Source organism: Lemur catta, chromosome 20 (genome assembly GCF_020740605.2).
Source record: "Lemur catta isolate mLemCat1 chromosome 20, mLemCat1.pri, whole genome shotgun sequence".
In the NCBI taxonomy this organism is placed as follows: domain Eukaryota; kingdom Metazoa; phylum Chordata; class Mammalia; order Primates; family Lemuridae; genus Lemur; species Lemur catta.
The window spans coordinates 11,451,480-11,468,641 of record NC_059147.1 but is presented as its reverse complement, the minus strand read 5'-3'; the positions used below and the strand labels follow the sequence as shown (position 1 = coordinate 11,468,641).

The 17,162-nt window shown below is 43.4% G+C and overlaps 2 protein-coding genes across 2 annotated transcripts in view; both read left to right on the top strand.

The window, feature by feature from the left end:
• The window catches only part of CDH13 (cadherin 13), a 964,660-nt gene extending 962,328 nt beyond the window's left edge, over nucleotides 1-2,332 (top strand). The window contains exon 14 of the mRNA XM_045534024.1: nucleotides 781-2,332. Within this exon, the coding sequence (XP_045389980.1) occupies nucleotides 781-788 (8 nt within the window). The 3' untranslated portion in view covers nucleotides 789-2,332. The remainder of the gene's footprint in view (nucleotides 1-780) is intronic.
• A 9,837-nt stretch (nucleotides 2,333-12,169) lies between these two features.
• HSBP1 (heat shock factor binding protein 1) lies at nucleotides 12,170-16,958 on the top strand. The gene is made up of 4 exons (XM_045534007.1): nucleotides 12,170-12,333; nucleotides 12,900-12,966; nucleotides 13,542-13,662; nucleotides 15,353-16,958. The coding sequence occupies exons 1-3, from the start codon at nucleotides 12,289-12,291 to the stop codon at nucleotides 13,658-13,660; spliced, it is 231 nt and encodes a 76-aa protein (XP_045389963.1). The 5' UTR covers nucleotides 12,170-12,288; the 3' UTR covers nucleotides 13,661-13,662; nucleotides 15,353-16,958.
• The last annotated feature ends 204 nt before the right edge of the window (nucleotides 16,959-17,162 follow it).

Here is a 17,162-nt window from a genome sequence, read left to right as displayed (position 1 = left end):
CCCGGATTAGTCAGGTGAGCCTGATAGAATCACAGAGTCCTCAGAAGAGGCTGGAAGGAGGAGCTGGAAGCAGACCACGTGGGGACAGAAGCAGAGGGAGGTGTCGTTGGAGAGAGAAGACGCCACAAGGCCGGCTTTGAAGATGGAGGGATGTAGGGGTCTCTCGGAGCTAGAACAGACGAGCAAATGGATGGATTCTTTCCTAGAGGCTCCAGGAGGAACGCAGCCCTCCAACACTGATTTTAGCCCCCTCGCACTCATTTCAGTCTTCTGACCTCCAGAAATGTAAGAGAATATATCTGTGTTATCTTAAGCCGCAGTTTGTGGCCATTTGTTATAGCATCAACAGGAAACTGATACTCCTCGTGTGAAGAATTACCAATAATAGGTATCTTGCTCTGTGACAAAAAAATATATGGGACAGTCACCAATCTCTGAGCTACAAAACCTCCTTGTTCACAAAATGGCCAAGCTCTGTGCTCAGGTGCAAGTTATAAGGCTCAGTGGTCGCAGAGATAATAGCAGCTGTTGGTCTGAGGGATGTTTGGCATCTGACGTCATCGTTAGCATTTTCAGAGAAGTCCAGCTTTTTAAGCCAGAAACCAGCAAAACTATTGGTTCTGTCTTCAAATGTCATGCTTAAGAAAAAGTTTTCCCGAGATAGTGCAGTGTTTGTGGATGCATTTATTGTAGCTTATCAATCATTTATCTATTTTTTAGCTAAATGTTTTGAATCGAGTTGTGCTATTCCCAACTTAACTCTGAACCTTCTCCATTCAGGTCTGTGAGGACTCCTGGCATCTGAAGCTTGACTCCCAGGTTTCCATAGCAACAGGAAAAAGAAAAAAAAAATCTATCCAAATCTGAAGATTGCGGTTTACAGCTATCGAACTTCACAACTAGGCCTCAATTGTTCCAGATTTTTGTTTTCTTTGCAATTTCATTTAGTCTGTACTTCATCATTTTGACAGCATCTCCCTTCCTTGTTTAATTAATGGAATCCTCTGAATTTTCTCTTGACTGTTTAAAGATCATGACATATAACTTGACCTTCTGAAAGCAGGAACAATGACTACTTTTTCCGATGTGTTGACATGTCGCTAGCCAGTGCTCCACGCACCCAATTGTGTCTGTGGGTTGGTATTTGTATATGTATGAGTATCTGTATGTGTGTATATACATGGTATGTATAGAGAGACTATACCAGGGTTTACAAGGAGGGGGCGGACACTAGGACAGCTGAACCCTCTGGGCCCGGCATCAAGACAGGCCACAGAGCTGTCGCTTTTCCTCTGAAGCTGCTTCTCCACCGTCCCATCCAGTCTGGACGACCAGCCAGGCAGGGCCACAGGGAGGGAGAGAGGAAGAAGTCCTTTCTCTTTATCTCACATGAGGACTACAACCAGTCCCCACTGCCACCCTATGCCGTGATCCTGAGCCACGGCAGGCGGAGCAGAGCAGGAAATGTCACCTTAAATGCCCAGAAAGGGGCTGAAATATTGTTTCCTGGGCATCAATCTGCATTTGTATGAGTCCCGAAGTCGCAGATCCCCTGATTCTCATGGGGACACAGATGACAGTAGAGAATCTCTCCCTCCTCAGCATAGGTACAACCACAAAGTCATCTCGGAGGTCACACGTGCACAGGAAGAGGTCTACAGGTACCATCTTGTATACACATATACACCCACATGTACAGACATACATTTATGCACATACACTCCGTTCGTTTCATATATACATGCATTAAAATAGAGTAAATACAGGTAGTTTTAAAAGTACCCTTTTGTGTGAATCGACTACCGTTGTTTGCAAACCTGAAAATAAAAGATGTTCATTATGTATGAAAAAGTAACTGATTTTTATTCTGTGAGCATGTAGAAGTAAGAGGAAAGTTAGTGCTTGTACTAAGATTATCTTCTTGTTGATAAACTGTAAATGAATCATCAAAGCTCACACCAAATTTTTCTATCAAATAAAACTAGTGACAGCCTGTGGCTTTTTGTTAGAGCTCGCCACAAACTAGGGTAAGGTAAGTGTCTTAGCATATTTTAATGCAATTGCTTACTAAAGGTTTTAACCACACACATACACACACATACACACACACACACACGCACACGCTTTCTTATGCAATCTATGTTTGCACTTGTGCTTTTCAGTTAGCCTTCTGTAGGAAGTAGAAGTCATATGTTGTCTTCGTTATAGTGAAATTATGCAGATAGAGTTCCATATATTGTATTTGTTTCAATAGTAAATCTTTTTGGAGCATATAGAATGAAGAGATTTTTTTTTCCATTAAAATAAATGGGTATTGGTGGTTAAAACTGCTGGACAGTAGCTGTTCTCTGATTTCTATGTTGTGTCTAATGTCACTGATGCTGGGTCTTGTCTTAGTGCAAGTTCACATTATGGACTGACCTGTTGGGGTCCCCCGCCCATCTCCCATAGATGAGTGTGTCTGTAAAGGCAGAAGCACCGGCTCATAGCTGGGCAGTGTATTCCTCCTGTCCCCATCATGATACGATTTGAGCATGTCACAATCAGCTGTGAAGAGAACCGCACACGAGAGGGACCATCCTCAAGTTTGATGGCCACACGAAGCACAGTCACAACCATCTGTCTACAGTCCCAAGACATGAGGATTTTTCTCTTGAACAAGTCCTGCTGCTTACTCGGGAGATGCCACACCTTGAACATGACAAGATCATTCTCCCCAAACACGTGACCCCAACTTGGGCAGGGGGAATCTAAGCCTGTGCGTTCGCGCTTTGCAAGATTTCCTCTTCTGGCATTACAGGGCACAGCCCTGTGCCTCCCTGGTGCACCGCGCTCCTCTTGGTTGGTTCAAGAATCTTCACTCTTGAGCCAACCAAGTGAACCAACAAAGGAACATCCTCAGACTGCCAGGCAGTTGGTGGCCTGACCCATTTGCTAAACTAACAATCAGAGAACCCGCCCTCCTCATGCACTTGAGCCATCTCCAGGGAAAAATACAGAAGCTGAGTGACCCATTCACGGAAGGAAACAAGTGTAGGTCTCCTCCTTCCCTCCCAAGCCAGTAGAACTTTGCAGATCAAGCCAGAAGCTTAACTTAGCTTAGAACTCAGAAAAATAGGAGTAAAGTGCATACTATATTAGTAAGTAGAATATGCTCCGTTTTCTTATCTAAGTATATCCTCTGTCCCTGGAGTTCTATCAGGACAAAGATATTTCTGTCCTGTTGTTCTAATACTTTCTTAAAATAAAAAAGATAGAGAAAACGAGACTAATTCTTAGAAGCCAAAGTGGTAGCATTTCCTGAATCATAGGATGTTTTTTGTTACCCTGCTAGAATACATTACCTTGTTTACTGAATGCCATAGTAGAATCAAAATGTTATTTCATTATTACCTATGCATTTTATCTTAGTCCAAGTTATTAGAAAATGAAGTAAGAACCAGAAATTGCTTTTCCCAATTACTGAGCACAGATTGCAGGTTTCATTCCCACTGAGCAAATAGTCACAATTCCTTCACTTCTCTTTATTAATACATCAGCCACCTTAGTTGTTTAAAAATTACATTTTCTCCCCATTTTACATATGATAAATTAATTATTTTGGATAATTTTGTTTCAACAAGACTATGCAAACCTTTTCTGATTTCAACAAAAATTACCTTCAATACTGCTGGTTCCCCCAAGTGCCCGCCCTTCCAGGCAGATGTCCCCGCGATGCCTCTTGGCCGGCACCGGCCAGGCTGAACCAAACAGCACAAATCCAGCCGAATCTCATGGTAAGTATCAAATAAGACTTTGACTCTTAAAGAACATTGTTAGAAATTTTGCTAACTGGTCGCATCCTTTCAAAATGTCATTTTGAACGGTCTGGTACGTGGAATAACCATCAATCACATGGAGCAAATCAGATTGCATTTTTTCCAAAATAAATGCATTGGGTCTTGGTCTTAAGATGTGACAACTAAAAGCATTATTAACAAGTCTAGGTTTGATGCTGGGTTTAGTGCAACTGTACCCATGTGCGAGCTATCCAGATGATTCTGAGGAACGGAGTCTACGTTTTCCTGGGGTGTATGAACATGGAACCATATGATTAATAATTACACTAACAATGATGTCTATTTGTTGATGTCTATTTGTTGCGTATTATGGGCTCACACTGTATGAAATCCTTTATACACAGCAACTCACTGAATCCTTACAATAACACTGTGAGGCAGGTACCATTATCTTCTCCAACTTACAAATAAAGAAGGTTGAGGCTTAGAAAAACCAAATGACTGACCCACGGTAAGACGCCTCCAGAACTGAAACCCAGGCCATTTGGCTCTGGCGTTCATGTTCTTCTCTCTACAACACAGAACCACTCTCAACTCCACAGCAAAACCAGACAAAGTGCCTAGCGCAGACCACAAAACCCCAATCTGAAGCATGTCAGTCAGCACGACTTTCCAGCTATCCAACTGACTGTTAGGCAATAGTACCTTTTGTTATTAGGTACCTTTGACTAACAATACCTTCTACTATTAAGTTCCTGCTATATTTCTTAATTCTGACAGCTTTCTGTTAAGCACTGTTAACATTATTCTCTATGACTTTGGGGACCTTAGAAAATGTCCCATCTAAGGTAGCATCATTTTCTTAAGCATTTCTCGCCTTCCCTTCCATGGCTTATTAGCAGGTCTGTGAGGGGCTTCTACTACATTAATTCAATATCTCAGTTATCCAAAAGTAAATTCATGTCCTCCCACGTTCCCTTTCGCTACCAAACCAACAGAGGGGAGAGGAGAGAGAAAGTGGTGTAGAATCTCCAAGAGCTCGTACTGTGCTTGGCTATAGACAATTCTCACAGACGAATTCTAAAGGACCTCTAAGCAGTTTCTGATTTTGTAATGGTTGCCCATTAATCCATTCACAGGTAGCGGGCTTGGCATCAGTCAACAGGTGACTCACACAAACAAGAAAGGTGAGCAGCAGAAAAAGAGCCAAATACCTTTTCTGTTTAACTACTAAATAATAATAACAATGATCAAATGATTTGACTACACCTTTCACAGAGACGATGCACTCCTTCTCTTCCTGACTGTTGAGATTGGATAGTTTTTGTAGCCCAATGATAAAATGATTTCAAAACTGCTCATCTAAGGCAATTAACCGTTCTTTCACTATATCAAATTTGGTACCCTTACTATGCTTCCTATTGCTAATGCATTAGTCCACTACTGAAAAAATTCTACAGCTGTGGCTCAGTTCGTATGAAAGCATAGACAAAACATGTAGAGGCAGAGAAAAATGGTGGGAATGGGTGTGTGAGTGACGACTGCAGGGAAGAACTTCAGTTGTATAAATTAAGAACAAGTCTATAATTTAAGCAGAAATAATTTAGATACTCATCAAATGAAATAAGCAGAAAAAGGTCTTCCTGTCTCTCATGCTACATCACTATTGTTACATCTGTTGGAGGGTTGTGCAGCTTGATAAGCTTTTGAAGCTTTTTTGACTTTCGGTCAGCAGGGATACGGTGAGATGCACTATAGTCATTGTCACTCTGAGGCTGTGAAGCCTTGGAGAAAGTGGCTTGTAGACGCACGATGAAGGTAAGCTGAAAACTTCCATTTTCCGCTACTTTTAAATAATTCTATATCATGCATTCAGGTTATTAGGGAGATGAAAATGAAGGCTATATGAAATAAAATTCTGTGTTGTCATGCTCATGTCAACACTGTCCTGCTGGGAAAAATTATCCCCCCAAGATAAAAATTTTTATCAATTTTAAGTGCATTTTTCATACACTCAAAAAGGATAAAAGTTTATCGTTTTTAAATATTTAACTCTATTGCAGACACCATTCCTTTGAGCCCTAGTTGCTGAACTGCTTACAGTTTCTGAGCTGCAAACTAACATTTGCTTTACTATGTAGTTGCAAGGAAATTTATATTAATAACTTGTTTGTGAAATATTCAAATAAAAGTTATCTAGGATTTTTAACTTGTGTTCTTAGTCTTAGACCATCTTTAGTGCAGTCCAGTCTAAACACAGTGACAGAGCAAAGGGATATTTTTTCAAATAGTGCTCAGGTTGGCCTGTATGTTTAAAGACCAAGACTAAAATCAAGTGCTGCCTGCTTAATAATTAGCTCTTTTCTTCTTCTTTCATAACAGTCAAATACTTCTTGTTTGGAAAGATAGATCAATAGATTGATCAGTCATAGACAGCAAGATTAGTGAGATTCTTAAAAAAAAAAAAAAAGGATGGGCAGGGTGTTAACATTTAATAAGTGCCTCCTATGGGCTAGATACTTTACATATCTATGCAAACATGTGTATATACATAGTACCTTATACATTATATTTGCAACTTATATGTAATGTATGTGTAATATATAACTATACATTGTGTATGTAACTTATATAATTCATGGGATATTGAAAGAGACACTACTTCCATTCTATAGATGAAGAAACTCAGGGTTGCCAAGTTAAGACTAGCTCACAGCAGGTCTCATACCTGCTAGGTGGTGTGCACGACTCCAGTCTGGTGGTTTTTGCTAAATCCCACTGCAACACCACCCCCCTTATCACCAGGCACAAAGTGAACTGAGTTGGAATCATCACAAACAATGCATGAAAGTGATGATGACTAAACAAATTGATAATGACAGCATGAGCCGAGCAGGGAAACCCCAAACTTGCAACGCTGGTCTGTAGGCAACGTCTCCTTCCTCCCTGGGCAGGCTGTCTCCAGGAAACTGCTCGTTTGGGTAAATAAATAGGAAACTGATTCCTTGGCAGCTGGTCATGGAAGCACTAATTTGCAAAATTGCCTCAAATGAGCATAAGAAACATAAACCAACACTTCAAACTCAGAGCAAAATAATTTAAGATATATTAGAACACGACCAATCTCTCCATTCTTCTCCAGAAAAGTGATTTTCTGTGCTTTTGTAAACACAGCCTCAAAGAGGCCTCCTCCAGCTTTTGTACACAAGTCAGAATATTCAGTAATTCAAGCCAGGGTGCACTCCAGAGAGTCTAGCAAAACTTGCTTTTTATTACACGTGGGAATCCAAGCCGAGAGGACTAGTACCGGGATGGTGGTATTTCTAAATTCAACCTGCCGGAACTGGACTGTTTTCTCTCTATAACCGAGCCCTACCTTGGCTTGGAGGGTGAGTACCCTGCCCCCATCCCCTCCTCGTGCCAGCAGGACAGCATCCTTCCTCTTGTTTTTTTTTTTTTTTTTTTGAGACAGAGTCTCACTCTGTTTCCCGGGCTAGAGTGCTGTGGCATCAGCCTAGCTCACAGCAACCTCACACTCCTGGGCTCAAGCGATCCTCCTCCCTCAGCCTCCCGAGTAGCTGGGACTACAGGCATGTGCCACCATGCCCAGCTAATTTTTATATATATATATATTTTTAGTTGTCCAGCTAATTTCTATTTTTTTTTTTTTTTAGCAGAGACGGGGTCTCGCTCTTGCTCAGGCTGGTCTCGAACTCCTGACCTTGAGCGATCCACCCGCCTAGGCCTCCCAGAGTGCTAGGATTACAGGCGTGAGCCACCAAGACAGGCCAGCATCCTTTCTCTTGAGGCTTCCTGGTACCCTGAATGATTGTTCTATACAAAACAGATACCCGGCACCTGCAGAAATTCCAAACTGTGCTGACTTTGTCCCCAAAGGGAAGTGACTCAGTGTTACCCTGAGGCAGCAGCATTTCCTCGTGCTTCCCCCTTTTCAAATCATGTAACAACCTCTTTCCCCTTTGGGTCCCTTTGTTCTCTGAAGGCAGAATTTTCTAAACTTTAATCCTAGGGTAACATCTTCACTGTTTCGCCATATTCCTATACCACCTCTTACCACCTTCACTAACTCTGCCCTATCGAAATGCCACCTGTACTATCAGCTACAACAGCTGCGACCATAGCTTTAAACTATATCATTTTAAATGTATAATTTTTGCTTAAATTTACTTTAAAATATTAATATTAATAAAACTGCACATTATTACCATGAGTGAAAAGCCAGTATCACTTGGGATACACTAAAGTAGCAATCAAAATAAACACAATGAAAACAAAACAAAGAAAAAATGTGATTACCGTTGAGCTGTATCCACTTAAGTTCTGCGTGTATGACTCTATATTAAGAGGAGAGATGACTACGGATCAGAGAGGTCTCAAAGACACAGTATCACCCAGCTGAGACCCTCTGCTTATCACGGTCACTCAAAGAGAAATGAAGATGGAATAAATTAATGTCTACTGTGGGAGTCACACTTACATAGTGCCGTGTCCACGCACCACCTAGAATCATTTTAACAGAAATAAAACAAGCAAAATTGCATGGATAGAAGGTAAGGAAGTGGATCCAGCAGCTGAAGACGACACTTCCTTCTCTTTCTAGAACCTTGCTAGGAGCAGTAGCTCAAAAAGGGCACAGGGCCAGGGGAGGTTCACCTTGGCTGGGGTGGTTTTGGTTTTCTATCTGGTTTTTGTCGCTTTTATACGCTGAGAGGAAGGAATAGTTGGAAAAGAGAAAGTGAATTAAGGAAGCAAGTTCCTGGAGTTGATGGAAGAGAATGCGCCCCAGGGCCCGGGTCTCTACTTTGGACAAATGCAGAGCCCTGCTTGTGGGAGGACACATCTTCCTGAGAAAGGGTTGCAGTGACACAGTGCTGAAGCATGGAGGATGGAGATATAGGGGTTTTGACTGAACGTTCTCATTTTCTCCACAAAATAGAATATAAAGGCATCCTCCTGAAACCGAACGGGGCAAAATACAAGGTCTGGGAGACTGGACAGGTTTGGAATGGCCACGGCAGGGCCAGGGGCTAGAGCAGCCCAGGCCACTAGAGGGAAGAGGCACCAGGTCCTGCAGGTGCTGCAGCACCACGACCAGGTGTGGGGTTCTCATCGGCAGCACGTGCCACCTGGGAGAAAAGCAAACAAGGTGAGCAGAAGCTCGGCCCCAGAGTTGGGACCTAACAGAGCTGATGCAGCTGCAACTGGGGAAAGAACAGATTAGGATTTCTCTAAGCCCTGCCATGATCATTCCTTCTCTTCTTACACAAGGCAAACACAAAGCATCTCGTCACATGTGGCCACACGTACATGTCAACGCCTTCCTTAGCACAGTTCCAAGAAGGCAGGGGTGTTGAGAGAATGCCCCAGCTTGAACCAAAAAAGCTATTATTAAAGTACCATAATAAGCGCACATAAAACCAAACCATCTTGAAAGGGAAAAAGAGAGTTACAACATGCAATTAATCTAGAAAGAGCTAAAAAAAAATTGCTAAGAGGAGGTAAGACAAGTGTGACACTTAAATAAAGGTTAAAAATGAGGGCTGTGCAAAACTGAGTTTAAAGGTTAATTACCAGTGCCCTACACGTAATACAGTGGTTTTGTTAATGGAACAATATTCCATTAGGTTCGGTGTGTCAGCCCCACAAGGTAAGTATGTCAGCCGTGACTACAAATTAGTGAGGCCTTTGCATGAAACAGCTGTTTTATGGACCTTCGTCTTCACATAGAGAAAGCTCACTCCCTTTCAGTTTAAGTGCAAAAAAATAAATAATGCCTCCACTAAAAGATTGTCAAGTTTGTTTGCTGTTTGTGTAAAGAAAATTTCAATCAGAATAATAAAAAAGGCTGGGTGTGGTGGCTCACGCCTATAATCCTAGCACTCTGGGAGGCCGAGGCAGGAGGATCACTTGGGCTCAGGAGTTCAAGACCAGCCTGAGCAAGAGCAAGATCCCGTGTCTACTGAAAATAGAAAAATTAGCCATGCATGGTGGCTTGCACCTGTAATCCTAGCTACTCAGGAAGCTGAGGCAAGAGGATCGCTTGAGTCCAGGAGTTTAAGGTTGCAGTGAGCTATGATGACACAGCACTCTAGCCCGGGCAACAAAGTGAGACTCTGTCTTGAAAAAAAAGAAAAGTCTCCTGCCAAAAAAAAAACTCCAGGTTCTAGTGCTAATTCATGTTCTTATGTTTTTCATGGCCCTAAGACAGACCTGGCTTATGATCTGTCCAGGGTGCAGGGACCCAACTTCCTGAGTATGGAGCCCCTGTGATTAGGGTCCCAAGTCAGAAGCCTGAGGCTCAGCTTTGCCTTGGCTACTCACTAGTTTTTAAATGACTCTGGAGCTTTTGAAAACTCTTTATCAAGTAACAATTGTGATCCAAGTTTAAGACGGAATCACTTTAACAACTGTGATGGCTTGAATTGTGTTCCCCCCAAAAAAGACATGTTGCAGTCTTAACCCTCAATACCTCAGAATGTGACCTTACTTGGCAATTGGGTTGTTGCAGATGTAATTAGTTAAGATGAGGTCATACTGAATTAGGGTGGACTCTGCTGTCCTTACAAGAAGAGAAGAGGGTCGGGAGAGAGAGAGAGGGAAAGAGAAGGTTGTGTGAAGATGGAAGCAGAGATCGGATTGATGCCTCTACAAGCTAAGGAACACCAAGGCCTGCGGCCATCACCAAAGGCTAGGAAAGACATAGGACAGGTACTTCCACAGAAGGAACCAAACCTGCCAACACCGTGATTTTGGATTTTTGGCCTCTAGAACTGGGACAGAATAAATTTCTGTTATTTTAAGTCACTCAGCTTGGGGTACTTTATTGCAGTCGCTCTAGGAAACTAATGCCCCAACCTTCAATCTCGACATACACATGGGAACAATCTGGAGAAATGGCCGTACCAAAAATAAATTCACGCTTGAAGAACAAGTACACAGAATTCTAGGCAATGCTCACAGATTCCTCTAAGTGGTTCTCAGCAGGGAGTGATTCTGTACTGTGACCCCCCAGGAGACATTTGGCAATGTCTGGAAGATATTTTTGGTTGTCATTACTGGGGTAAAGACAGGGAGGGGCATGCTTCTGGCATCTAGCGGGTGAAGGTCACAGACGCTGCTCAACATCCCACAATAAACAGGACACCCCCTCCTCAACTCCCTCAACAATTACTTTACTCAAATGCCAGGAGTGCCGCTGTTGACAAACCCTGCCGGAAGCTCAGAAAATTCAGGGAGTTTCAGAATGATAGAAAAAGATACAGAGTCACAAAGTCTGCATCTCTTAGTTCCTTTATTTGATGACCTTGTTCCAGGTTCCTAGACCCTCTGTGTCTATTTTCTCAAAACGTAAACTGGTGATAATTACGTCCAGGGGTCCTCTGAGAACTAAGTGAAAACACTGAGATACGTTTATTTCCAGTAGTCTGGTAAAGCACTAACCAAATACCAGCTAACAACAGACAATTGTAAAAAGTTTTGCAGCCTTGGCACAGGAAGGAAGATCTGTCTGTGCGGAGGGGTTGGGGGTGAGGGGATGAGGGCAGAGGTGCGCGTGAAGGGAGTTGAGTCTCCTGCCTCCGAGGCCAACCCCATGCCAGGTTTAGTACAGTCGCTGGTGGGTTCCCCTCCAGCCTCCCTCCAGCTAAACTCACACTGGAGCTGACCTCCACACAGCACGGTCCTTAAGTGACACAAGCATGTGAAAGGTGCCGGAACATGCCAGGCCTTGAGTCAGGGACTCTCCTAGCCCCTGGCCATGAGACCCAAGAGCAGACCACCCGTGCGGCTGGAACTTGAGGTCCCGACTCAGCAGCGCCCACCTCCTTAAACACCCAAATCCAGTCTAACCCTGCGACTCTGCTCCCTCCTTTGCCAAGCTGGAAACCGCCCCGCGCCACACCAGGCAGCGTCACGTTGAGTGGACGCACCACTGAAGACGGCGCCCTGAGTCCCCTTGTGGGGAACTGACAGGCAACAAGTCAGGACACTGGTCACCCCGTGCGTGTGGGGGTGACGGGGACGGGCAAGGGGGGCTGGTCGTGTTTCTTGACCTGGGGGTGGTCGCAAGGGTATGCTGGGTGTGCTTGGAGGGCAGAAGCCCAGTGCATTCGTCCCGAGGGGCCAAAGAAGACCAGAGCCACCTTCCAACTCGCTGCAGCCTCCGCAGGAGACCGCTCGCCGGCTCTGTTGCCCCACTTCCGGTTTGTGTCTCTTTCTCCCCCGCAGGTGTGGGCGGGGCGGGGCGGGACAGAAGGGGGCGGGGCGACGGGAAGGGGGCGGGAAGAGCGGGGCCGGGTCGCACCCCGGAACGGAAGCCCGAGACCTCGAGGTTCTTCCGGCACGTGACGGGACTACAACCCCCACAATGCCTCGCGGCCCCGCGAGTGGCCCGTCTCGTCGCGAGAAGAGGTAGCGGGGACGTCTGCGCTGACAAACGGAAGTGTAGGTGACGGTCCGAGGCATCACCGCCAAGCTGGGAACCGGGGAGATGGCCGAGACTGACCCCAAGACCATGCAGGATCTCACCTCGGTGGTAAGGGACGGCTGCACCGGCCCGAGGCCGCGACATCCTCGGACGACCGCGCGCGGCGTCTCTGGAGGGCCCGTGTCTGGAGCCTTCGTCCCCCGAGGCTCCCGGGCACCTGAACCCCCTGGGCGCTCGGTGCGGGCCCCTCTCCCCGCAAGCCCGACCACCCTCCCCACCTGCCCGTCAACACCCCCTGGCGACCCCCGGACCCCGCCAGCTTCCCATCCCCACACCTCCAGCCCTCCACGCACCCCACCCTTCAGCTCCTCCCTCAGACCCAGGTGCCCCCAAGCCGGCAGAGACAACCTACAGACCCCGAGTTTTGAATCGCAGCGACCCCAAGATGGAAGGGGCCTCCCCGGCCCATCAGTCTAATTTAGTAGACGGAAAAACTGAAACCCGGAAAAATGAAACTCCTTGCTGAGACTGCGCAGCTGCTAAGAGGCTGAAATGGGGCTGGAACCCAGGATCCTGGTCTCCTCTCGCCGGGATCAGGGGCCCTCCCGTCCTGATCCCAGGAAAGTGTCTCAAGATAGGTGTGGATTTTGTTTATTTGTTTTGGTTTTTCTTAGGTGCAGACACTCCTGCAGCAGATGCAAGATAAATTTCAGACCATGTCTGACCAGATCATTGGAAGAAATATCCTTTCTATTTGAAATTGGCTTTTTATGGGCCTTTGGCCCCCCCTTTGCTAGGTAGTGGTGGGGATAAATGGGTGGTTTGCAGGCCAACTTCAGCCAGGCACTTACTGAGCGTGGACTTGCCCTGTTCCTGAGAAGTACTGTATTAAGGGATAGGGATACAGCCACGCCAGACAGATACCTGGCTCAGAGAACTTAGAGAATGTCTAGTACGGTTCACTGTTGCCTATGAACTAAGTACTTTGTGTGTGTCTCATTGTAAGGTTCGCCATGACCTTATGAATATGTTATAGTGTTACCATCTTCTTACAGCAAAAGAAGAAACTGAGGTTTAGAAAAGTGAAAGACCTTACCGGGTCCCATCCCTAGTAGGGGTCATGGCTGGAATTTATCCCAGGCAGCCTTGTCCCAGACTTCTGTACTCTTACCCGCCAGACTATAACAATATACAAAGGAAATTGAAAGACCCATTTCCTCAAGACAGCTGTGTTTGAGGCCGTAGTCTACAGGGGCCTGAAGGAAAAGGATAAGAAATCAGGAGATGTTGGTGTGCGTGGTCTTTAACTTCACCACTTGATGACATGAGTAGTCGCATTGATGATCTGGAGAGAAACATCGCCGACCTCATGACACAGGCTGGAGTGGAGGAACTGGAAGGTGAAAACAAGATACCTGCCACACAGAAGAGTTGAAGGTGAGGGAGGGATGAATATATTTTAAAAAAAAAAGAGAGAGAACCTGTGTAGTTCTCATGCAGTCACACTTTGTCTAGATTATTGCCAGGCGCGATCCCAGCAAGCGTCCCTTTTATTGTTCCCCCTGTAGACTCCCATGTTTTGAAATTTTTCATGCCAAACTAATTTTTCACATAGCATTTATTTTTCCAATGTTTGATAATTAGGTCTCTGTCATTGTTAGTTAAGACCATTGGCTAACATTCAGTAACCACTGAGTTTATATCGTTCCAACCAACAACAAATGTGTTTTCTTAGCCTGAAAAGTCTATCACTGGAAGATTTTTCACTGGGTTTTTGGTTTTTGGGGTGTGTGTTTTTTTTTTTTTTTTTAGAAACAGATAACTCAAGCCACCCACATTACTACCTTCTTAAATGCCTTAAATTCTAGGGACTCTTTCTCAAACTTGTGACATAGATAAACTAGATTGTGACCACATTAAGTTTTTACTCTGGAGTTGATTTAAATGTCCACTGAATAGTTTCAGGTATCAGAGAAAATAATAAATAATTTTTAATAATAATTGAAAATACCTGAATAGCAAGTTAGATACACAGTAATTACTCAATACAGTTTCTTGTAAGCTGTTTCCTATAGTGTACATGTGTACACACTTTGTGATACCCTGTTATAACCCAGAAGTAATTTTAAAACTCATATTTCTTGCATCCCATTTGTAGCATTCTAATTAGCTATATTTTTGTTTCTTTTTGTTTTTTTGAGACAGAGTCTCACTCTGTTGCCCAGGCTAGAGTGCCGTGGCACAGCCTAGCTCACAGCAACCTCAAACTCCTGGGCTCAAGGGATCCTCCCGCCTCACCTCAGCCTCCCAAGTAGCTGGGACTATAGGCATGCGCCACCATGCCTGGCTAATTTTTTCTATATATATTTTTAGTTGTCCAGCCAATTTCTTTCTATTTTTTTTTTTAGTAGAGATGGGATCTCACTTTTGCTCAGGCTGGTCTTGAACTCCAGAGCTCAAACAATCCACCCACCTGGGCCTCCAAGAGTGCTGCGATTACAGGCATGAGCCACCATGCCCGCCTCTAATTAGCTATAAAAATAAAGTTTACTGAGAATTTTTTGATTACCAGTGCACCAAACAGAATATATAATAAATGATAACCTAATTTCTTATTTTCTGGGCATGTCCTGGACCAAGTTTTAAGTAACTGTGAAATAGAGGTTTGGGAGGTTAAAGTCTCTTAAATTTGCTGGTATCTTAACAATAGATTGGGTTGATTCCCTTTGTGAGTAAATCACGTCACCACTTTGTTGTGGGTTACGTGATCTTTATTCTTATCTAGAGATAATTTGGAAAATTTCCTACCAGCCTTAGAAGCCTTTCTGGGTCTCTTTTTATTATTATGTGACAATCAAAAATCCTGTCAGTCGAGTGAGAACATCTTCTCAAGAGTTGCCCTGATTAAAGACTGTGAGAAAAGAATGCAAGTAGGAAACAGATTCAGAAGTTTTTATAATGAATATTTCTATTTAAATCAGAATTTTGGCTAGAATATTGTGCAAAGAAAATAAGTTTAATTCAATAGAGGATGCCAAAAGGATTTTTAATTGATAGTTCTCTGTGTCATTTTTGTTTGTCCTCATATAATGAAAAAACATGTTGATGATTTTTCCTTCTTCAACAGGTTGCTAGTAACTTACACTGAAATCTGCAACACCATTTTTCCAAGCCAAGAGAAGACTGAATGGCTTTTTGCAGCTAACTACTATGTGTAAACAGGTTTTATATTATAATGTGCATTCTTATCACATACTATATTTAGTTTATAGAGTGATTTATCCCGCAGTTTCTCAAACATGGTATCTTCACATCTTGGACCTTGGTCAGTTGTGCTATTAATTATTAAACACTAAAACTGTGGTGGTTCCTGCATAAAAAAAATTGTCAAATTTTTTAGTGTATTTTTGTGAAGTCATTTTTTTCCTACCATTCCTTTTGTAGTAGTTGCTGTTTGATAAAAGTTGCCGTGTAATTTTTTTATTAAACAGTAAATCCTTCGATTATAGGTAGACCTGGTGAAGTAAGACATTTGTAAACTTTAGGTTTCTTTCATTCTCAGCACAAAGTGACTGTTTAGCTAACACCATACAGTGTGTTGGCAATACTTTTCAAATGACTAAAAACATTTAAGAATTGTTCATTCAGAAATACCTGTTACTGCTCTCTTGCCAAAACTCAGAATTGAACTTTTGACTTACGTCTTGAGTTCCTGAGATCAGATGCAAAAGTCGATGAAAAGTAACCACTGCCACTGTCCTGTGTTAGAACTTATTTAAAGAACAGAAAATAATAAAATAGCCTGATGTAATGAGACGTTCATTAGAGTTTTGCATGAGATTTTAATACTTCAGTAGGACCCTGCATTATTCATCTACAGTGGTTATAAAAAATCGGGCAGGATTTTAAAACTCACTTGCTCCATCTTTGGGCAAGAAAGACAGAGAAAAGGAAAAGAGACCATGTTAAGCTCATGCCAGTTGCTTGGCTAGAAAATGATAAATGACTTATAAAATAGGCTCAAGTTTTTAAGAAGTACTACTTAAACTATTTCTTACCTAAATTCTTGCAGAGTAACAGTTTTATTATGGATTATAGAAGGCAGGGATAATAACTCTTGCCACTCAAAAATGCAGTGTGCAGTGTGCCAAGCCCAGAGGCCAGTATTGATCTGGAAGGCAGTCCGTGTGATTGTCACCACAAAGTGGTTTTATACGACAAAAACGTGAAAAATTGTAAAGGTTGAGGAATGGTTTGGTCCTTCCTAAAGGGAAAATCTGAATGAAAAGAGTATGTTTTTGTTTTTTTTTAGGTTTTCCATATCACCAGTCGTGATTGTTTGTATTGGAAATATATAATATTAAGAAATAATTTGTCCTATTTATAAATTATATGAGGAACACAAAGGAGAAAAATTCTTCTGTGATAAAATGAATTCAGCACTCGTATTACCCAGCTACAGAACCTCCTTTTATTGGTCCAGTCGGTTGTGCTGCGGGATTTAGCCCCTGCATGTCCCACTCAAACTGGCTGTGACCAGATGAGCTGAAAGCTGAGGGCAGGTGTATTCCGAGCCTCGCAAATGGCAAGTGGAAGTGATGCGGCTGGTTGCTGTTGTAGGAGAGTCAGGACTTGGGTAGGAGTTGGCCTCCGTATGTAATAGATTTCAAAGGCAGGCTCCCTGACCAAAAATATCTGCTGTGAATAAAGGTGCCTGAAATCCTGCTACTGAAGCTTCGTGTCAAAAATTTGTTTGGTTTTCCAGGTTTTCACATTAAAACGCACATGCCACATTCGAGTACCAACTGAAACCTCTGGAAGGATTAAATACAAGTAGCCAAAGGCAGGAAAGGGGGGTGTGGGGGAGGCTGTGTGCTAGGAGGGACAGCTGAGGAACACTGAGCCTTGGGACAGACTGAATAAAGGAGGCTTTGCCC